This window comes from Microtus oregoni, unplaced genomic scaffold (genome assembly GCF_018167655.1).
Source record: "Microtus oregoni isolate MIOR12 unplaced genomic scaffold, Mior012 000012F_ref0000307, whole genome shotgun sequence".
Classification (NCBI taxonomy): domain Eukaryota; kingdom Metazoa; phylum Chordata; class Mammalia; order Rodentia; family Cricetidae; genus Microtus; species Microtus oregoni.
In genome coordinates, this window is record NW_024543071.1 from 40,539,520 (window position 1) to 40,563,411 (window position 23,892).

Genomic DNA, 23,892 nt, shown 5'->3' on the forward strand with positions numbered 1-23,892 from the left:
ATGAACCAAGAGGAATCTTTCTTCCTGTAAGTTAGCCTACTCTAGGTGTTTCGTCACAGTAATGAAAAGTTGTCTGACGCAGAAAACTGGCCCTGAGAGGTGGGGCTTCTTGCTGTGTCTGGTACACTAGATACACAGAACAACCATTTCCCATGATTATTATTCAGAGAGATGGGAATGAAGAACATCAAAAGAAATAGGTGGAAAATATGCAATTTGCTAGAAATAGAAGCATGTTGAAAATTGCACCCAAAGAGGGTGTCGCCGCTAAAGAGGCAAGTAGCACTAAAGAGAAATCAAAGGGGACTGGAAAAATAGCTCAGCAGGTAAGAGAACGAAGTGCACTGTGCTTCCAGAGGACCTGAGTCCATACCCAGCACCCACATCAGGTGGCTCGCAGTCACCTGTACCCAGTCTGCTCCGGGAAATACTATCTATACCTCCGGCCTCTGCTGGCATCTGCACAAATGTGCACATAACCCACACACAGACACACCTACACATAATTAAAAATTAAAAGAAACTCTAAATATTAAGCAGCTAAATGAATGAAGTACTTTTCAGGAGAGCAGTTGCAAGGATGTCATGAAGGTATCATGGCAAAGACCCCACTCATCACAAGCTCAAAGACATAGACGTGTGAACTCCTGGGGCTGGAGAGATGCCCCAGCAGTTAACAGGACTTGCTGCTCTTGCAGAGGATCCAAGTTCGGTTTCCAGAATCCATGTAGGAGTTCCCAACTGTACTTGAGTCCAGGTCCACAGGATCCAATGCCCTCTTCTGATCTCCATGGCATCAGGCATGCACATGGTATATGTACATGCAGAATGCAGACAAAAACACTTATACACATAAAATAAATAGTTTTAAAATATGAGCTCATTTCAATGACTTGTTTGAGAAATCCTGAGGAACTGGTGTGGGAGGTCCTTCTGTCTCTATGTTGCTTTTATTGGTTAATGAATAAAAGAACTGCCTTGGCCTGATAGGGTAGGACTTTGGTAGGCAGGGTAAGCTAGGCTGTATGCTAGGAGGAAGAAAGGCAGAGTTAAGAGATGCCATGGTGCCACTGCCTCTGGAGATAGACATGCTGAAACTTTGTTGGTAGGCCACGACCTCATGGTGACGCACAGATTAATGGAGATAGGTTAAATTAAGATGTAAGAGTTAGCCAATAAGAAGTTAGAGCGAATGGGCCAAGCAGTGATTTAATTAATACATTTTCTATGTGATTACTTAGGAGCTAAGCAGCCGGGAACAAAGGAGCGGCCCCTGCAACAAAGACTCCTAATCTCCATACCACTTAGACCATTGTCTCTGGTACATATCCTTATGTTCAGCTGACCAGGACTCAGGGCAGGCGAGCTGCGGTTTGAGCAGGTTTGAGTGGTATAGCTCAGGCTAGTGGAAGACCTTGGCCTTGTCTAAATGTTGTTGGTTTTGTAGACAAGTACAATCGAAGAATCGCTCAGCTATGGAGAAAGATACCAAAGGAAAAGCTGAGAGGCCAGATGGCTAGAAGCCCTGAAATTGGTCCCACGAAAGACCAATTGTGAAGCTAGGAGGCAAGGGCTCGGGCAGATAAGCTAACACGTCAGTAGGTTATTCATGAGTTCTGTAAATGTAATTGATAAGCAGAGAGAGCTGGAGGCAGCAATGAAAACAGATGTGGTTTAATGTCTTTGTGGGTGGTTAAGTTTACAGCGGGAAGGGCCTTCTTGTTCCCACGGGGAGCTGGAGCTGTGCTGACTCCATCTCTCTGACTTTCTGTCATTCTCTTGCTTCCTTCCTTCTCTCAATGGGTTCTAAAGCGGAAGCACGTAGGTCAGCACTGTTCCCTTTGTGTAGGGGGAGTGGATGTACGAACTGCGCTGAAAGCACCGTGCAATGTATTCACGGCTTCAAAGAAAGGGGATCCTAAGGTGCCTCAGGCCGAGGAACAGGCACGAGAAGACTCTACATGTAGCAGGGAAGATACATGCATCTCCTTGCTGCTTACCTTATCATCTTGGTTTTCAACCTTCACCCTGTCCTTTGTTAAGCACCATGTAACCAGGAGACAGTTTTGTCTGGCAGGAGATAGGCAGTGTGGAGACGCACAAGCTGCACTAGTCAATCACCGTATGTTCAGTGTCTTAGCCCTCAACTCGGATGTGAGCCTTTGGTATAAGCACTTTTAACTACTCTAAAAGAGAAATAAAAATGTAAAAGAAACATTTATCTGGGAAATAGCTCTTTATTTAATTTCCTTCATTAGATTCGAATAAAATTGTATATATATTTTTTAATAATAAATCTCATGTAAAATGATGTCCATTTACCTCTCCTTTTAGTCCATAATTGTCATTCGCCCATCATAGTGTCCATCAAGAGGGGCTGGGTGGGATGTTCACCTCATGCTACTATACATTATTCTAATTATATTGGTGTCATTTAAAAATAATTGTTTGTGTTCAACTCTTTGCTTACATTTCACAAGTTGCTTCTTTTTAATAGACCAAAAGCCCGTGTGTGCGTATGTAGGTCTGTATCACTCTGACAATTCCATACATATGTATACTGAGTCAGGTTATGCCTATGCACCACTGGACCCTTTCATCACTCCCTCCGCCTGTGTGTGTGTACATATGTAGGTCTGTATCACTCTGACAATTCCATACGTATGTATACTGAGTCGGGTTAGGCCTATACACACCACCCTCTTTCATCACTCCCCATTCCCGCTGAAAATCTGGAAATTTCAAGCTGATACATAGTCCAAAAGGCAGAAGTATGATAAAACAATACAGAATCTGGGGGCAGGGGATCAAATGTGTCTAACAATGTTCATGAGTTACTTAAAAATAAACCATAATAGATTCAAATGTATTTGTATAATTGTAGATAAGAAATATCAAAGCAAAATATTATCTGGAGTTGTCTCTGGGAAATGGAATTTCATTTTTTTTCCTTTTATGCTTTAAATTTCCTATATATGCACATGCAATTTATATAATCAGAAAAGGAGTGTACACTATTAAGATGTTGGTTGACAGATTTAGTTTTGTGTAGACTCCCCAACTGTTACCCTGACCTGGAACTCACTATCCAGAAGATGCCTATAAAGCAGGGCTGGTAAGCAACTGGGCACCAATGAATGATCCCACACTTTCACACCTGTACTTTTATGAGTTCACATCAGAAAAGCTATACTAATGTAAGTAAAACGATTGTTTTGAAATTTTAATAAGCATCATGCAATAGCTCCACCTTTCATCTGGAGGGCGAGCCAGCATATTTGAAAGCTGGTTACTGACTGGAATACTAAGCTATTTATTCACAAAGCAATGTCACTTCAACAGCTTGGAGTTTCCAAAGACTCATTAGCCCCGTGAAGATTCAAAACACGTTCAGGACCAATCATGACTGTGGTGTCTGTCTTGGATTAAAAAGTAAAATGAAATATGCAGATTAAAAAAAACAATTAGATAAGCAAAAGAAAAAAAGAATGACTATTAAACCTACCTTAGGATATCAGAGAGGAATATGTATATTTATGTTAATAAATTTTATTTCTCAGCATTTTGTAGAGGAAGACTTCTATGTTTATGTGCATGAGAGATGTTTGTCTAGTTTTGGAATCAGAGTGACACTGGCCTTGCAAAATGAACTGAAAAAGTGTTTATGTCTCATTTTTCTGAAGGAAATTGTGTTATTTCTACCTTAAGTAATTGGAAGAGTTTTCCAGCAAGATTACATGACTCCAGAGGACTGTTGGAAGGTTTCAAGGTATGAATTTAGTTTTTTTTTTAATAGACATGAGACTATTAAGGTTACATATTTATGAAGATGCCATAGAAGTTTATGCCTATAAAGAAATGTATCCACTTGATCTAATTCCTCAAAATAAGGTTCTATGTAATATTACTTTCACCCATCCCGTGTTTTTTCGTACTGATCCCAGTGACTCACCATTATACTGAACAAGCACTATAGCCCCGAGCTGCATTCCCAGCTCAGTGATTCTTAGAGCTTCAGTGACGTAAATATTCTGAGTTTCTGCATTGTACCATGAGCTGCTGAGATTCTGTTCCTTGTAGTGTTCTTTCTTGTGTTGAACTGTGATCATTTCGTTTGCTCCACCATCAAGTTCATTGGTTTCTTCCTGTCGTCTTTGTTCTCCTAAGCAAATCTACCAACTCTCTATTATGTAATATACCTCTAAATGTAATATTTATGGGCTGGGCGTGCGGCTCAGTTGTTAGAGTACTTGCCTGGCATACAGGAAGCCCTAGGATTGATCCCCAACATCACATAAACCAGGTGAGGTGTCACACACCTGTAATCCCAGCAGGGAGGTGGAGGCAGGACGATCAGTCCAAGGTTATTTTCACCCAGCAAAGGCGCCCACCTACAGAAGAATTAGATTACATCTAATTCTATTTCAACAAATCCCAGGTGGACCAAAGACCTTAATTTAAAACACAAAATGCTGAACCTGTAGGGGAAGCATAGAAACAACTCTCAAATGTAGATATGGACAACATTTGCTGGATAGAATTCCAGCATCACAGAGCAGGATTACATAAAATCAAGAAGCTCCTGCAAAGCAAAAGCTTCAGTAGGGTGAAAAGATGGGAGACACATGGAGACTTTGTCACACTCCAGACAAGGAGCTAATACCCAGTACACAAGGAACTGTGGCACACACGTACATACTGCCAACCGATAAATGTCCTTAAAAGAAACACAAGGACAAAGAAGTATTTTTTTTAAAAAAAAATTATTTCTTACGTATACAATATTCTGTCTAAATGTCTGCAGGCCAGAAGAGGGCACCAGATCTCATTACAGATGGTTGTGAGCCACCATGTGGTTGCTGGAAATTGAACTTAGGTCCTTTGGAAGAGCAGACAATGCTCTTAACCGCTGAGCCATCTCCCCAGCCCGACAAAGAAGTCTTTTGAAGAGTTTAATGTCCTTGGCCAGCAGAGAAATGCAAATTGAAACGTAGTGATTGCATCCCACCCTTGTGAATAGGGCTATCAAGAAAACAAATGTCAAGTTGGGTGTAGTGGAACACACCTGGAGTTCCAGGGCTACACAAGACTCTGTCTCAAAAAATGAAAAAACAGATGTGGGAAAACCCTTTTTGTTCACGGGAATGTAAACTTGTACAGCCACTGTCAGAGTGAAGTTCTAAACAAAAAAGGAAAAAGAAAAAATATCCCTATACTAGACGTGGAGCTACCATATGAGCATATAACTACCAGCTATACCATTTCTGGACATACCGTATCCAAAAGACTCTATATCCTGCAAGAGGTGTGTGCACGTTTGTGTTTATTCCTGTCCTAGTCACAAGAGGAGTAAATGGAATCAGCCTCAACGTCTATCAGCAGACAAAGAAAACGTTGACACAGGTAATCGAATTTTATTCAACTACAACCAAAAAGTTGTAGGAAAACGTATGAAGTAGAAAGTACTAGGTGAGGTAACCCAAGTTCAGAAAAACAAGTATTAAATGTTTCTCTTAAAATAGATCTGCTTTTAACAAACATATATCTGAGGGGGTGAGCATAGGCAAGCCAAGAAACTAGACAGGTCTGTGATGCTGTCAACTTGACAAGATCTATTGTCACCTGGGAGAAATTATTTTGACCCCAGCTGAGATAGGGCTTGCCACTGTGTGTAGAACCATTCTTTGAGCAGCAATCCTGGACCATATAAAAAGGTAATGGCCATCAGGCTGGCTCAGCAGGTAAAGGTACTGCTTTCCATGCCTGATGACCTGAGTTTGGTCCCCAGGAAACAGGGGGCAGGACCAACTCTCAAGTTGTTCACTGACCACCACAGAGAAAACAAGTGTCCACATACATATACAAAGTTGCCATTTTAAAGGTTATCTTAGACTGAGTACACGTGTCCACTGCCTCCTGCCCTTGCTGCTGAACTTCCATAAGGGGAACTATAGCCTAGGCAGAGCTGGAGTGAACCTTCTCTGCCCTAAGTGGCTTTTTGATTCTGTTGGCATCACAACAGGAAGAGACTGAGACAGGGGCCCCAGGAGGTAGAAAAGGTTTAAAGAAGGAGGATGAAGAGGCTGAAACAACAGCCCTGTGTATGAACAAAACATCAGGGAAGCCTGGACAGGCAGGCAGATAAGAGTGAGGATCAACCACAGAAAAACATGCCAATCAAACATAACATTTTAAAAAGTAGTCACTCTGAGGTAGATACTATTTATTATTTCTCATTTTCCTCTTACTGACATCAACTATCTTTTCTAAATTTTGAACTGGATTTAATGTCAAAAATACACAAACATAAACAAATTATTCAGTAACAAAGCCAGCATTCTGTATGCAATACAAAAAGCAGTAATTGATACATAACTCAAGCATAAACAGTGTACTTTATTAACAATAAAACTGTAACACAATAACTTAGAAGTGACAGATCCAATAATGTAACAAATCAAGGACAAGACTAACAAACAGGCATTCTTCAGCTCACTAGCGATCTCCTTTAAACAGGAAAAGCTCCTAGTCTAGTGGTTCTGGCCAGCTCTGCACAGTACAGGAATGCAGACTTGGCACCCAAAACAACACAACAATAAAAGACTAATTATGTGTAAAGCCCACCTTCAAATAATTGAATGAAATTTCTCTAGGGTGGGGCTCAAAAAAACAAAACCTGTTAAAGTGCTATCAGTGTTGAGAACTGCGGGGCTAAAGTAGTCAAGGGGCTAAAGTAGTCAACAGTAACAAAATGGACTCAAACCAAAACTCAATTCTCTGACCACATCATTCCTTTCACTTCAGAAAAGGGGAGGAGGGGCAGGCATCTACTTCTTACTGCTCTTTATCCAGTTTTTGGCTATATCCGTTGTCTCTAATAAACAGCAAATACTGAAAGATAAAACAAGCTACCCAAATGGAAATTCTCACTAGTTTAAAATTCATTGTCTTCTAAAACAATATTAGCTTAAGAAACAATCTCACACTTTAAATTTGCATAGATACTCAAGTCTACTTGTTCAACCAAGAGGAGCCAATAAAATGTACTAGAAAGTATTTATTAGCATCAGTTATATAAATGTTAAATGTGTTCATTCCATGTACCGCAAGAAAGCTTTTTGGTGCAGAGGAGCATTTGACAGAGCAAGAGAGGAAGAGCTGAGTGCTTCCTCTAAAGCTGCAACACCCTTTCCAAGATAAGCATCTCCAAAGTTAGAGCAGGAACAAAACCCCTTTCACTAAAAATGCAAGTATTTTGCCTCCAGCTATATTAAATCCTTTAAAAATCTCCATTAGGATATTCAGTAGTAATTACAAGTATTTAAGCCTGAAAAATTCTTCCCCATTTTTCAGGTTTGACAACAGTACCATGTCAAATGTCAAGGATGGAAAATAACATTTCCTTTAGTTCTTCTCAAATTAAAAAATCCACTTCTTCAGTTTCTCCTGTCAGGATTCCATGTCAATCTCAACTACTTCATTCTTGTCCTCAAGTGTTTCTGTCAAACTGTCGGCACTCACATCTTCAAGAGCTGCCAGATCAAGAGGTGGTAGAGGATTCCTCCAGTACTGGAACGTATTATACTGCCAAAAGTCTTCACTGGGCTTTAAGGAAAGAAGAGAGATAAAATGTTAGCACTGGTTTATAAAACACCACCCCCACCACACACACACCCCACCCACAACACAACACCACACATACACACTAGGGAATATCTCCTTCTTTCAGTTGCGCAGGTTGACATGCCCAGAATCACAGCACTGAGGGCACTGAGTGGAGGAGCTGTAAACTTAAGGCCATCCTGGGCTACCCTGGCTCAAAGAGATCAGAGGACAACCTTCAGGAGACAGCACCCCCCCCCCCCTTCCACCATGTGAGTTCTGGGGACTAAAGTCAAGTCCTCAGGCTTGGAAGCAAATGCCTTTACCTGCTAAGACATCCTGCCAGCCCAATAACTACTTTCTAAATTCTCTGTCTGAAAAAGACTTAGATATGTTTTACACACTTTTTCATTTTCAACAAAGGCAGTTTTGATTTTGATAAAGCATTTCACATACCCAATCAAATCTGTGGGTTTGTATTTGCTAAGGGTTTAAATTTTTTGAAAAATTTCCTTTAATAGCATCTTTAAAAAAAATTGTAGTGCTGTAAAATTTTGATTTATGTGTATGGGTATTTTGCCTGAACGTATGTCTGTGTACTGTGGGCATGCAGTTCCTGAGGAGGCCAGAAGAGGGCATCAGATCCCCTCAGACTGGAGTTACAAACTGTTGTGAGTCACCATGTGAGTTTGAGGAACGACAGTGTTAAGTTCAATGAGAAATATAACCTACTTTTGATTTGTCCTGATGTTTAGGATTTAGACTAACATAGAGGCCAAAATACTTCATGACCTCCTATAAAGTTTAGTATATAAACGTGATAAAGAGAAGAACACAGAATTGACTATCAGTATGACTGACAATTAGGTCTATCAAGCCAAATGAACGGTGACCCCTTAAACTTTAAGCAGTATACCCTAAATGATTACAACATTACTTTAAGTAATGAAGTTAAAATTGGCACAACATCCTTAAAATACTCCATGTAAAGACAGCAGCACTGGAGTCCACAAAGGCTGACGGGTGACAGTTCTCAACCTGAACACCTTTGCCTTACTCGGCTGTGTTACATTTACACTCACTACAGTAACTCCATCCACCGCAATGGCAATCACATGTACTTACTCCTCCAATGATAACAGAAATAAAAACAAGGGAAATTAACTTTGATTTTCTTTAACCCAATATAACAAAAATATTGCTTCAACATTTCAAAACGTAATGGTATAAGACACTCTTTTTAAAATTAAGAATGTACCTTACACTTCTACTATTCAAAGCTATATGTCAATGCTCAGGGGAGACATGACAAAGTTGACAGCAGGATAAGCAGTCATGTTACAGTCACCCTTTGAGACTTTAGGGCAGAAAGAATTAGTCTTTGGGGGAATTTCTTAATATTGGGCTAAAGATACAATAAAGTCAAAAGACAGGGCTGGTGAGATGGCTCAGCAGATAACCAAATACATACATGACAAACTTTTAAAGGATGTATCAAAAAACATTCCACTTTAATAAACAAATGGGGTCAAAATAGTTACCCTCTAGTTCTCTACTTACAAGTACAAAGGAAAAGGATCATCTGATGTAAGTCTAACAGTGACTGAGAACGAGCTGCCATCGGGTATACCTCACTTTGAGTAACTGGCAAAAATCTCCGATCTTACCCCCTTAGAAACATGAATTAGGATCTTTGTGAGAATTAAAAATTAAGACGGTAAATGCTCACTATTGCTGGATATCACATATTATTAACTCTTGTCCTAATAAGACATTTCTGAGCCAAGCAGTGGTGGCGCATGCCTTTAATCCCAGCACTCGGGAGGCAGAAGCAGGTAAATTTCTGATTTTGAGGCCAGCTTGGTCTACAAGAACTAGTTCCAGGACAGCTAGGGTTGTTACACAGAGAAACCCCGTCTAGAAAAACAAAAAAACAAACAAAAATTTCTGCTGTTATTGGAAAGTATAATGCAATATTGGCTAAGCAATTAGTCTGCATAAAATTATACCGTCATTAAAGATATTTATATATAACATAAATGCACTCTTGGCTTTGTCTTGAGTATACACGTACATTAAACTATCCCCTCTCTATATACACATATAAGCTTTGTGTACACACACACATGTACATATGTACATACATACATTGACTCTGTACATGAAACCACGCAGGACCCATCCTGAAGCTTGACAGCACCACAACAAGTAGCTAAGATTACTGTGCATGAAAAGAAGGCATTTCCTACATGAGACTATGAGGTTAGGGCAAGGATTTAAGCCCTAATCTGAGCAAAGAGAAATCAGACCGACACTGATGTCAGTATGCTTTTTGTTATAGTCTTTCTTTTCTCCTAGATGATATGCTCTTAATACAAAATCTTGTCATTGAAGGCAAGAGAGATGGAGAATTTCTGTCGTTTCATAGTTCTGCAGAAGAGAGGGAACTCAAGAACAGACCTAACAGAACATTGCAGGGCTTCATGACTGCCATCTGGCTGCAACTAACACAGGGTAAAAACTGCCATATCTGGCCAATGTGTGAGGCAAGACCCAACTGAGTTAAAGCAGATGCTGTGGCAGATATTAAAAGCTCCCTTTGAGCCAGGTGGTGGTGGGACACACTTTTAATCTCAGCCCTTGGGAGGCAGAGCCAGGTGGAGCTCAGTGAGTTCAAGGCCAGCCTGATCTACAAAGTGAGTTCCAGTACACTCTGTTACACAAAGAAATCCTCTCAAATAAACAACAACAAAAAGCTCCCCGTGGTCAACTTGTCCCTCTCTATCCCTTATCAGTCGTGCACATATAGACAGACTGCACCTACACTGCACACAGTATATTCTGATAGGAAAGGTAATCTGCATGTGGACAGCTTGCCAAAGATGGTCTGGAGAGGAAGGTCTCACCCTAGACACCATGCGCCTCTACCCAATGGTCATGGAAGACTATGATTCTGTTTTATGGAAGCTGATTTTGAACTTCTCGCAAACTAACGAAAGTCTAAATAAGGCCCATGTTAAATTATATATTTACAACTCGAAACCACAACTAGAAACAGTCACAGCAGCATTGAAAGATAATCTCTCCCCATACGTTCAACCCAGCACCTGGGAGACAGAGACAGACAGATCTCTGAGTTAGAGGCCATTCTGGTCCAGGACAACCAAGATTAAAACAGAGAAACCAGGCTAGAAAATCGAAACAAAAAGAGAGATAATCTCTCACAACCAAGGGGAAGGGGGAAGTATCAAATAAAAAATTTCCATTATCAGACTTCGCACGAAAAACAATGGCAAAAGTACCTCAATTATTAATTTATGGCATGATTCTTAACTTTGTCATAAATGTTTAAGACACTAAAAAAAGACATTGAGCAGATGCATTCCAAGATGGTTGAGGTGGTTTTGCTGAGTTCTGAGAATTACACTTGCCAAATACCCTAACCTCCACCAACTTATACCAGAACCGCTTTAAAGGCAGGTCGAGAGTTCTCAAGTCAGGTCAAGGCTGTGCGGTACATATACAATGTGCGTTTATAAACTCATTTGGAGTTTTCCAGTCACATCTTACAAAGTAAAATTAGCATTTCATTCCATCCACCGTGTGAAAAGTTACTTCGTGTGTAACAAAGTACAGACCCTGAGACTCCCCCATTTTTTGTTTTGTTTTGTTTGAGACAATGTTTCTTTTTGTAGCGCCCCCCCCCCCCCCCCCCGCTATGCCGGAACTCCCTCTGTAAACCAGGCTGGCCTCAAACTCAAGAGATCCAACTGCCTCTGCCTCCCGAGGTTTAAAGGTGTGCATCGCCACTGCGGGCAACTTTGAACTTCTATCTTAACCAAATTTTAAGAGCCTACTCTTTTATACACTTACAACACATAGATTTGGATAAGTTGCACCTCTAGTGTTTTGTTTTTTTTTTCTGGCTTTCATGGCTAGCTGCTGCCAAAACTGACAGCGGCACCACCCTTTCTCATAGGACTGAACATTATGAGTTAACGGGTTCTCCTAAGACCAGACGACACCCTTCCCTTCTGCCCAGCCGAGCACCGTGCTCAATTAACTGATGGATGCTACTGGAAAACCTACTACAAGTTCTACAATAATCGCCGGCTTTCACTGAGCTGACCCCTCAGGACCACGGTCTTTACCATTTGGTCCAGCCCCTCGAATGGGCCGGACTTCCGCAGTCTGGGACCCGGCTCCGGGCTGGTGCGGGGCGGACCTACCTGGACGTGCGCCCCGTCGGCTCCGCTGCCCGCGCTCCCCATCCCGTCGTCGTCGCCGCCGGGAGCTCGGCTGCCCCGGGGTTCTTCCTGCTCGCCTGGAGGTGGCTTTCCCGGCTCCAGGCCGCGGCAAAGTTGCCGCTCCTGGCCGCCATCCCCGCCGCCGCGTCGCTTGCTGGGCGCAGCCGCAGGCTCCACCATGGTCCCCGCGTCCCCCTGCCGTTTGCGGGACCGAGCCGGCGGGACCCAGAGCGGTGGCCCCTCGGGGAAGTCGCTGAGCAAGAGCCGCTTCCAAGGCACGCGGAACGTGAGCGGCTCGGACGCACGCCGCTTGGCCATGGGCTGGGGATGGGTGGCACGCGGGTGGCGGAGGGAGGGAGGAAGGCGGCGCGGAGCAGAGGGCTGCGGCGCCCCGAGGGGGACCGGGACGTTGGGGAGCCGCAGCGAGGCGCCCGAGATTCGAACCTGCGCCGCGATGCGCGCGCAGTCGCTCCGGCCCGACGCGGCCGCTGGTTGGTGCAGGCTCACCGCTTGAGTTCCCGAGCGCCTTTGTGGCCGGAAGTGCGCGCCTCTAGGAGGCGGGGTGTGGGAGGATGTGCCTGGTGGAAGTGGAGCGTGGATCCTGATGCTATACCCTGCGGCCCTCTCTGCTCCTGAACTGGTATTTGAGCTCCCACGGGCGGGAGCGGCAGAGGTGACTGCTTAGCCCGAGGCTTCGCTTACCCTGCCTGCTGTGGCCCGCCCGATTCCAAGACCTTTCCAGTGTCTGGAGAAGACAACTGCAAACCGTGGTGGGTTTGCCTCAGGCTGTATTTTAGTCGGTTGATTTAAATTACTCAGTGATAGACTGCTTGCCCACCATGCCTCCAGGCAAAAATGCATGCAAAGAAGATAATTCTGTTTTAGCTATGACTCCGAGAATATTAACTCCTCTTAAAGAAGAAAATGTGTTGGGTGCATTTATGTATGTGTACCACATGCATGTTCAACCGCTTGTATTTGGAGGTGTACCCTGGAAGGTTGTGGGAGGAGTGTATTAACAGGCGCAGACAGTGGTTTCTCAGGAAGTTTACGATAGCTTTTCCATTTAATCTCTCCAGTTGTTTGCAGTTAATAATTCTTCCACCTGAAACAAATGAAAAGTTTAAAGAACTTAGTCCTTCAGATGGTTTATTCTGCATAGACCGTGCTCCAAAACGATAGAATACAGCCTGGGCAGTGGCTTGTGCCTTGCCCTCCTCCCCAGTTATAAGACTGCATATGTACACAGGGTAATAGAAAGCAGGCACATGGCTAAAATAACCGTAAAGACATGCGACTTGCCTAGCCCAGTTTCAGAAACAGCCAGTACCAGAAGGGCCAAAGAGCATCTTTTGTTCCTCTCCACTGGCACCTCCTTCTCTTTTCTGTGCCCAAGTAGTCTTGTTTCAGAGTTATTTATTACTTCTTTGTAGTTTCCCCATCTAGTCACTCACCCAGATGTATCTGTGAAAGACTTTTGGTTTTGTTGATATTTTTAAGATGTATTGAGGTCTGATACATTAAACTGCTTATATTTCACCCAGATATATTTTGTGAAAGATTTTTGATTTTGCTGATATTTTAAGATTTATTGAGGTCTGATACAATAAACTACTTATATTTGCAATGTTACATTTTGCCATCACATATGCCTGTGAAAACACATGATAGTGCATACATCTATCACCTTAGGAATTTCTCCCTTGTCACCCCCTTAATATCCCTTAAGCATCAAATTTATTTTCTGTCATCTACTTTGCAGCATTTTCTCTACTTAAACGGAGTGATGCAATCTATACTTTTGTTTGCCTTTCCCCCCCTTGGCATAAATATCTTAAAGATCCTTCCATGTTAGTTGTTCTTTACTTTTTATTGCCAAGTAGTATTCCACTACATGAGAATGTTTATTCATTTGTTGATGGCTTAATTACTTTTCAATAAAAGTTATTATGTATAAAGCTGCTGAGAGCATTGGTCAAAAAGATTTTGTGAGGACAAAGACTGATTTTACAAAAAATGTTTTCCTCAGTTTAAAGTGGTTTTTGTTTGTTTGTTTTTTGGGTTTTTTTTTTTTTTTTTTTTTTTTGCATTGGAAGGCTATTGTTTACTACTTCATTTTCTTTACATCCTCACCAGCAAACATTGTGGTCTGACCTGGTCGATGTGGAATGGATCTCATGTGGCCTCAATTTGCACCTTACTCAGTGAAGTTGGAAATCCTTTTTTGGTGCAGAAAGCCTTGTTATATTTAATGGTGTTCTTTGCTAAATGAATTCTATATTTACATGTGGCTCAAATGATCAGTCCTGTTTTTCCTTTTGGTTTTGGTCTGCTGTAAGGAGTTTGTCCTTCCACCACTACCTCTGCTTCAAAGCCTACACTTGACCTCTAGTACCTGCATGGCCCAGTTCGGATGGCTAGACATTGGTTAAAGGTGTGTTGCGTCCTTAGCCCTCTTTAAAAATTTGACTGGGTATCCTTTTTTTCTGGTTTATTAGAACCTTTTTATTTAGTACTCTAGAAATGTCTCCTATGGTAATGGCATTATAAATACTTCTACCAATTTTTGTCTTATATTTTCATTGTATATTACTTCTAATTTGTTTTTGAGACAGGGTTTCAATATGTATCCCTAGTTGGACTTGAGCTCTATAAGTAGACCAGGCTAGCCTCAAATTCATAGAGCTGCATCTGCTGCTGCCTCCTGAGAACTAGGGTTAAAGGTGTATACTACTGGGTCCGACTTTATGTTGCATTCGTTCTCTCCTTCCATCTTGTGGGTCAAATTCAGATGGTCAAGACAAGTGGCTAGTACCTCAACCCATGGAGCCATCTCGTTGGCCCTGCCATGACAATATAGCAAGATAGATGCTGCCTTGTCTGTTTTAGTTTGTACATTATGTTTTGTCTAAACATTTTACAGTCTCTAATTTTCTTTCCATACTTGAGTCTTTCCTACACTTGGAATCAATGTATGTGTGTGTGTGTGTGTGTGTTTATGCTAAGGACAGTATATTCTGTTCCCATGAGACAGTTGTACATTTTGTTCCTGTGAGACAGTTGTTGCTCACTGTTGTGTGGTTCCTACTCCATGCTAATTCCATTCCTCCCTGAACTTAAGAGGTTGGGCAATCTATTCAGCTCAATTATTCTATTTGCAATTGTGTCTCAATAAATAGCATCTACATGCTTACAGCTTTATAGGCGGGTTTGACAGGGCCAGCAAGACAGCTTAATGGATAAAAGTGCTTACTTCCAAGCCTAAGCCTGACTTCAATTTCTGAGACTCCTATGGTAGAAAGACATATTCAGCAGGGTGTTCTCTGATCCATGCCATGTGTTCAAGTTAATGCACACGTGCGCGCGCACACACACACACACATTGTTTTTATTAAAATACTTGATAGCTATAGAGCAATCCTTGAATATTTTCAGGATTGTGTGCAGGATACTTAGCCCCTGGCTCTTCCATACGAAACCACCTATAGCATTTCCCTTTGAGTCTTTTGAATTACAGTGGAATTATGTTGGAGACCAGCTTCAACAAGGATACTACTTACCAGGATAGAGACATGGGGATTAGGAACATAATAAGTAAAGAGAATGAAGACATGGGTGAAAATAATAAAACAGAAAGAGGATAGCACTGGGAGGGAGTTCCAGTGAATACTGAAAATCACCTGCATTTAATTTCCATTTGCTTAAATGCCCTGACTTCAAAAGGTAGGAGTAAGATTTAGAATAAAAAAAAAACAACCCTGCATTCATATCATACCAGGAATGATCAGAGCAATTGAAGGATTAGAGGCTACATTCTTAAACCTTCTGTTCCCAAAACAAGACAAGTAACACACCCTAGACTAAAACAAGGTATAGGCAAACCACTCCCTGGGTGGAATCCAGAGTTATCTCCCTAAGGGAGTGGGAACCTAGTTGGATCCTTAGACTTTTGTTTGAGGTAGAAACAGATCTGCTTCGTATCTGAAAAATCAGGTCTGGATTTTAGCCATACCTGTTATTTGAACTGTTGACAACTTTGAAGGAAAGAAGCAAGTTCTAACTCTCGGATCTTTAGCCAGGGTAGAATGGACCCACACCTATGAGCCCCGTCATAATTATAGATTGGTTTGGGGAAATGTTTTCATCTTTACAATATCAAGCCCACTGCTAATTCTGGAGTTGTCAAACTCTAGTTAGATTTTTAAATGTCCTTCGGTAAAATGTTCCAAGTTCTCATTATACCTTTTTGCCAGGTTTAACTTTATTGCTTTGGCATATCTTTGTTGCCTGTAACTGCCACTGTAGTACTTGCTGTCACTTTGCCCTCAGTTGGACCAATCTACTGAGTAAGGAATACAAGTTGTCCTAATACTTTCTTAGTGCTGGTGGAGCCTAAAATTGAGTATAATCTTCCTAATTGTTTGGTTTTTTGAGACTTGTTCTTGTTCCTGTAGCCAGGGTCACCTCATATTCATTGCATTACTAGAGCAGGAGCTGGGACTGGTGCACAGCAGGTCCAGCTGTCTTCTTTTCTAATACTAATATTTAAGCTGCCACCGTCTCAGCTACAGTCTGCAGTTTCTGGTGTGTTGTTTTCATTGTTCTTGAGGTCTGAAATACAATTGCATTTTTATTTTTTTTCCTGACTTTATTAAATCACCAGAATATTTTTAATTCCATTTCAGTTTAACCTCTTGGCGCTTTAGTTATAGCTCTTTGCATTAATATTTAATGGTTACTCTAAGGTTAATATTCATCTTGAACTGGTTTTCAGAGTCTGTGTTTAAACTTTGTACTGTTTATGTAAACCATAACCCAACCCATTCAACCAATTTTCATATTGACCCAATAGTATCTTCTACCAATTCTGCCTGTCCTATAGTTTGATATAAAATGCAGACTGGGGCTGGTGAGGTAGCTCAGCAGGCTACAGTGCATGCCCCCAAACCTGACAACCTGAGTTTAGGCCCTGTCCAGTATATGGTAGGAAAACAACAACTGAGTAGTCCCGACGCTCACCTCCACAGTGTAGCTGGTGCGTTTACACACCTACAGTGACGGAACAAAAATCAAATGCTATCAGTAACGAACCAGAAATTGGGTTTTAATTCGCCCCGCCCCCGGTTTTCTTGGTAAAGAAGTAATACATTTTAAAGAATTTACTGTTTTGAGCCAGGTGGTGGTACACGCCTTTAATCCCAGTACTTGGGGAGTCAGAGGCAGGTGGATCTCTGAGAGTTCGAGGACAGCCTGGTCTATAAGAGCTAGTTCCAGGACAGGTTCCAAAGCTACAGAGAAACCCTGTCCTGAAAAACAAAAACAAAATTACTGTCTTGAGAGTATTACTATTCGTGCAGACTGTCCTCCAACTCCTGGATTCAGGCAGCCTCTAGCTTTGCTTTCCCCAGGGCTGGAGCCAGCAGGAGCCTCTGCGCTGCTTTATTCTGCTCATCATCAAGCACATCTGTTACAGACCAAGTGGTTTTAAGTGGTTGGCTTTTGTTTTTTGTTTTGCAGACCTTGAACAGATCTCAATTTTTAAAATGTTTCTAATTGATAGATAATCCTCCCCTGAGCACCAAATTCTGGCCAGTTTCTCAGTGTGCCCAACTCTGGTCACCGTAAAGAAAAGTATAGCTCTCGCTGTTTAGTCTCGTCTCCCACACTAGAAATGAGTTTCCGGTAATTAGGGCTCTTTCAAAGAATTATGTTTTTAGATTTTGAAATTACATTATTTCCTCCCTTTTCTGTCCTCCTTCCCCTACTCTTTCAAATTCATGGCTGTTTTATATCTGTGTGAATTCCTAAATATGTAGGTGCAATCTGCTCAGTCTGTTATTTGTGTGTGTGTGTGTGTGTGTATATGTGTGTGTGTGTGTAAAGAAATGGTATTGTCTAACCAGTCGCCGTGGTCTTCCCACTCTCAACATCCCTTGGTTGCCTGTAATTTTTTGAGGATTTGTTTGTTTTTTAACTAGGGTTGAGGTCTTGTGAGCTTCCCCTTACAGGTTAGCATTTCTATTGGTGGTCTTGTTCAGCTCATGTTTCAGGCAGTTATGTTCGTGAGACTTCATGGATCTAGCTTCTCTACATCAGTCACCTAAATGTTTGGCGTGTATCAGATGGCTGGTATTTGTGGAAATAGTGGCTACTGTATTCCACTGTTTGCCATGTACTACTGTTTATCCACTCAGGCACAGAAGTATAGCTATAAGCCCTCATAATCTTGTATCTACTCAAGAGTTCACTCTTTGAGTAACCACTTTGAGCATCTGCTAAGGACCAAGTTAAATAACCTCCTTCAACTCTCGTTGAAGCCTGGATTGAGGGAGACAGACAGGATATCTAATAAATGTGCCTTTATTTTCAAAAGGCAGATAAAAGGAGTTCTTTATGTTAATTTTAAAGGCCTCGGAGAGTGAAGGGAAAGTCATACAGAATGGGAGTGATCCTTGGCAGAAGTCACAGGAAGTGTGAAATGTCCCTAAGTCCAAACATAACCTAAGCATGCCTACCTGAGCAAAGAAGCCACTGCAGCCTTCTCTCCACGGTGCTATGGTTCCGGACAGCTTCTGATTTTAAATCTGCCACTATTTTCCATCCCATAATATCTACTTTTCACCTTTACAAATTCAAGTTGGGTCATTTTTATTCTTTCCATGAATATAATAATATCTGAACATATATGACTGCAGTTTTAACTGCTCTCTGCTAATTTTATAATCCATGTTAGTTTGGAGGTTGCATCATTTCACTGATCTTTCCCTATTTCCTGCTTTCTGAGCCACACAGTAATTAAAGATTTACTTTTAATTCTGTGTATACATGGGTATGTGTGTAAATATGTGCACCTGTGTGCCCATAAGTGCTCTCAGATCCCCTGGATCTAGAGTTACATGGAGTCTAACATAGCGCTTGGAATTGAACATAGGTCCTCTCTAAGAGACCTATGTGCTCTGAGCCTTTTCTCCAACCCTGTTTAACGATTTTTGATTGGTCACTCATTGTGAACTTTATTTGCTGGGTATTAGATATTTTTGTATTCCTATAGATATTCTTGCTCTGAAAGGCTGTTACGTAGTCACAGTTTGACCGAATGTGAAGCAGGTTGGCATGTGTGTGGACCGAAGGTCCTGGAGGATCGTACAGCCAGAGGTGAGCTTGCCAGTGTTAGAACAGCAGATTTAAACAAGCCCAAAGAGCAAGTCAAGTAAGCATCAGTCCTCTGTGGCCTCTGCAACAATTCCTGCCACCAGGTTCCTGCCCTGTGTGGGTTCCTCTTCTGACTTCCCTCAGTGATCTAGTGTGCTGTGGAACTCTGTAAGATGAAATAAACCCTTTCCTCCCCAAGTTGCTTTTGGTCAATGTTTTTGCACAGCAAAATCTTGACAGTAACAGTCAAGGTTTCAATTACATGCTGAAATAGTACTAGTAAGAGACTTTGATGGCTGTTCTTGATTGTCAACCTGACTATATCTGGAATGAACTACAACCCAGAAATGGGGGCACACCTGTGATTCAGATTTTGAGGCAAGATGACACACACCTTTAATTCAGATTCTGAGGTGGGAAGGCACATCTTTAATCTGGGCCACACCTTCTGCTGGAAGCCTAAGACATGGAAAAGTATGGTTTGTTTATTCTCCCTTTACTTATTTGCCCTCACCTTAAGAGCATATCCATTCCTTCACTGGCACTGGTGCCTACTCGGGATTCCAGCACATACAGAAGACCAGCTGAGACACCCAGCCTCGTGGGTAAGTGTGTGTGTGTGTGTGTGTGTGTGTGTATTCATTCTGTAAATTCTGTGACTCTAGAGAACCTTGACTAATACAAAGATGAAACCAAAAAAGGGATTACTTTTCCTCTTTCCACCCTCCTGAAACAGTGCACCAAGGTCAGGCACATTAACAGGTCTTCACCCCTCATGGAACCCTGAAAAGACTTCTGCAATACTGACGATGGGCAAATGCAGTAGGGACAGAGTATAAAAGGTCCCCCAGTGTATACACATTAAAAACTTGATCCCTTGGGGGCTGGAGAGATGGTTCAGCAGTTAAGAGCATTGTCTGCTCTTCCAAAGGTCCTGAGTTCAATTCCCGGCAACCACATGGTGGCTCACAACCATCTGTAATGAGGTCTGGTGCCCTCTACTGGCCTGCAGGCATACACATAGAAAGAATATTGTATACATAATAAATAAATATTAAATAAAAAAATAAAATAAAAACTTGATTCCCCAACGATTGTTTAGCAGTGAAGGCTCTGACCTCATGAATGGACTATTTCTTTGATGACATCATCTGTGGACAGAATACTGGAAGGTGGATCTTCCTCTACAGGCATGCCTCTGGGACTGCTTTAGCCCTGACCCTTCCACCTCAGGCATCAACTGCTTCACTGCATTTTGCTCCTTACCCTCAAGTTCTGCTTTATTACCACAGAAAAAAACAGCCAAGTGAGCTCAGAGAGAAACTGAGACAAAACAGCAAACCTGCTATCCTCTTTACTTTAAAGGCATGTCATATAGTTCAGAAGAGAGAAGAGACTAGGAGTGGGAAAAATACCCATTCACAATAAAGTGTGAAGCCCTCTCCAGCAGGCTTCTGTTGAGGCACCATGCAGGCCTCTGCCAAAGGCCTCTGAGACTGCCCCAAACCCCAGTCAATAGAGAAGAATTCAGGAAAATGAACCCAGAAAATAAAAATGCTCATCCTGGTCCTTGTTTTGGCTATTAGCCTCTGTCAAGACTAATCTTCTTCCTAGGGAAATTCCAAGTCCATTATAGTGAGCGTGAATGAAACAAAATGAAAATAAATACTGTCCACCTGGGCAAACTCAAAGGTCAAATGCACATTATTACTAGCTTTCTAAAAGCATAAAAAATTAGATAACCAAGAGGTGAAAAGAATATGATCAATTAAATAATACTTACATTATGGCCATCATTACAGAGAGGGAAACAACCAACAAAAGCTGTTATAGCAATTGGCAGACTTTAATATTTAAGAAAAATTAAGTTCATATACACATTAAAAATATAGGAAATTTCATGCTGACATGAAGTTTCCAATTCAACTTTCTGGCAACATTTAGAATGTGAATTACATATAAATACCATATATTTTACAGTTCTCAAACTTGATTATTTCATACTGTGATTTCTGCAGCTTCCCTGTATATTTTATATGCCCTATCCTGCCCATTGATCAGAACCTAAATTTGCACCACATCAGAAAGTCAAAATTTAAAAACAGCAAGCACATGATCACCTTATGATGAAAAACTTGGGTACGAGCAAATTTAGGAAAAAGAATTTAAAATTTCAAGGCTTATTTATATGGTAAAGTAGCTAGACCTAAATATAAAAATACAAAACTAAAGTCCTCCAGTGACTCTTCTATTATTGATTCATACCTTATTTTCAAGTTTAGAATATATTAACTTCAAAAGCCAGAAAAGGGTGATACAAACTTATAAGGAATATTTTTAAAAATATTCATGATATAAGGAAAAAACTGAAAATAAAAGGATTAACTGACCTCAGAGTTAAGTAAAATATATAATTTAGAAATGTAAGTGGTATTATTTAGAGTAAAACATGGCAGGGAAAAAAACGTTAGGTAACAAAAGCAACCCACTACTGTCAGTCTGTTCTTACATCTGTAAGGAAGACAACGACCAGGCTACAAGAAATACTACAAAATTCATAAAAGCATTCCTAAGTAACAACTAAACAAAAACAAACACATGCATATCTTGCTGTTCAGTGAACGTCTTTTAAAATACCTTTCTTTAAATTTTTTTTTTCTTAAAAAAATAGTTCTGGGAGACTTTTTACCCTTGCCAATACTAAGCAGTGAGAATTTCCATCAAACGAACATTCTGAAGTACTGAGCACTGGAAGAACAAGAAACACATTCAAAGGTGTCAGTAAAATGCACCCCATGGAGCCATGGACTTCATAGGGGAGGCAGACGACAATCCCACACTGTAGAACTCCTCCAACTAGAAGGGCAGTAGATCCTAAACTCCCAAACCTAAGCAGCACAAAGGCCTGAAGGTTCGTATGAAAGCATGGCAACATGGGAGTTATGCCACAGCACATACTAAATCCATCTAATCCGAATGCCACAGAGGTCACAAGCATCTGTGAAAGATTCAGCAAGAACTTTTCTTTTCCTGTAGAAGGGAAAACATCAGTCCTCTTTACTTTCTTAGCTAATGGAAACAGAATAACAAATTAACAGCAACAAGGAAATTCCGTCCCAACCAGGCCTCCCTAGAGGTAGAAAATTAAAGCAGCACACACACTGTTTAAACTCCAACTCTACCAGGAGACAAAACTATTGTTAATCTGAATTCCATGAATGGCTGCTGCCTAGAGTATTGAAGACACAGACCATGGGCATTAACTTATCCCTGAATTTCATACTCAAAACTTCTCACATTAATTCTATCATGACAGTTTTTACTAAAATATATTTTAACTAAAAAAAAAAGTGCTTGCTTTCATAAGCCACATACTTAAAAGACATCACTGTAAACATTACATTGACAAACTTTGTAACTCATCACTGATTTGAAGTTATGTTTCAGATGGGCAAATTTTATTCTTATTTTTCCAGTTAACACTGCTTAAAAAATTGTGCCTCCAAATGTTCACATCTCATACACTTCAATGGGATTTTCCAGGAGTTAATAGAAGATTCAGTTTAGCATGGACAAAGACTGAATTTCTCTGTTGATGCATTTCATTGAATTTTCACCTGTGATACAACTGAATTAGCATTTCATAAGACATATTTGATGCCTCTCTAAATTCAGCTGGACTAAGAAGAAAAAAAAATGAATGATGAAGAATAGTTTCAATATTCTTTATAAGTTACTTAGGTCAATGAGAACAAAGTTCCAATTCCAGATGCCGAGTATGACAGAGGATCCTTAGCCTCTTCTAAAAGTAACACGGGCAATGGAAAGCCCCAAAGGAGCTTAATGTGGACTTCAGTAATATCAGTCATTAACAGGGCAGACTTGCAACAGCTTCATCAAGCCTGGAGTTTAGGTTTATTTTTTTAAAGAAGGAAAATTCTGGGTTTCAAAGAAAAGTACTTGAAGATATCTCCTCCATTATATATCTGCACAGGAGATATTTTCTCCATTTTTTTCTGTGCAGTATAAATCTGCATGGTATAGTATATTTCTGAAAAAAGCAATAGATATTAAGAAAATAGACACTATTTCTAAATTTTGATAGGAATAAGAAGGCACCACTGATTTGAGGTTGTGTCCTGTTGTCACTGATAGCTGACTGTGAGCTGTTTATTTCAGCATTTGTTCATATTAAACCTTTTTCTGGGTAGTACCATTACTTAGGACCATTACTGTGGCTTCCGGACCACAAACAAAACACACTCATAGTAGTATTTCATCATAGAGAGATCATTCACAGTATATGTTGACAATACAGATTCCTCTTCCACCTGTAAAAAAGCAAAAATCGTAAGATCATGATTGCAACACAATTAACAAAAACAAGAAGTTAATAGCTGTAGGCACTATCATAACTATATTTAAACAATACCCCTGCCCCCCCCCCCCCCCGCCTGGCGGTGATGGCACACGCCTTTAATCCCAGCACTCGGGAGGCAGAGGCAGGCAGATCTTTGTGAGTTTGAGGACAGCCTGGTCTACAAGAGCTAGTTCCAGGACAGGCACCAAAGCTACAGAGAAACTCTGTGTCGAAAAACCAAAACCAAAGCAAACAAACCAATTACCCCTCCCCTAATAAGACTGGTAGCATTCATAATCCCACATACAAAGTAACAGGTTATGTAAATTCATCATCACACTGCTAATAGGTAGTTAAGAATGGCTTCAAATTCAGGAAGTCAACTACAAAGTGCATAAATGCATTGCTTCTCTTTATTCTTAAGAATAAATCTATTATTTTGTAAATGAGTGTAATAGCCAAAGTACCATAAAGTTTTATTTAATATGGGGTGGCTAAGAGAAGGCCAGGCAGTATAAAATAAGAACTGTT

The 23,892-nt window shown here is 40.9% G+C and overlaps 2 protein-coding genes across 3 annotated transcripts in view; both read right to left on the reverse strand.

Moving 5' to 3' along the window:
* Positions 1 to 6,208: 6,208 nt before the first annotated feature.
* On the reverse strand, positions 6,209 to 19,411 carry CUNH9orf40 (chromosome unknown C9orf40 homolog). Its single transcript, XM_041661541.1, has 3 exons — positions 19,396 to 19,411; positions 11,832 to 12,954; positions 6,209 to 7,605 (listed from the first exon to the last, which is right to left on the reverse strand). The coding sequence occupies exons 2-3, from the start codon at positions 12,165 to 12,167 to the stop codon at positions 7,450 to 7,452; spliced, it is 492 nt and encodes a 163-aa protein (XP_041517475.1). The 5' UTR covers positions 12,168 to 12,954; positions 19,396 to 19,411; the 3' UTR covers positions 6,209 to 7,449.
* Positions 19,412 to 20,828: 1,417 nt separating this feature from the next.
* Carnmt1 (carnosine N-methyltransferase 1) overlaps positions 20,829 to 23,892 on the reverse strand; it is a 34,711-nt gene continuing 31,647 nt past the window's right edge. For both annotated transcript variants that reach the window (XM_041661834.1, XM_041661835.1), the window contains exon 8: positions 20,829 to 23,332. In XM_041661834.1, the coding sequence (XP_041517768.1) occupies positions 23,231 to 23,332 (102 nt within the window). In that variant the 3' untranslated portion in view covers positions 20,829 to 23,230. The remainder of the gene's footprint in view (positions 23,333 to 23,892) is intronic.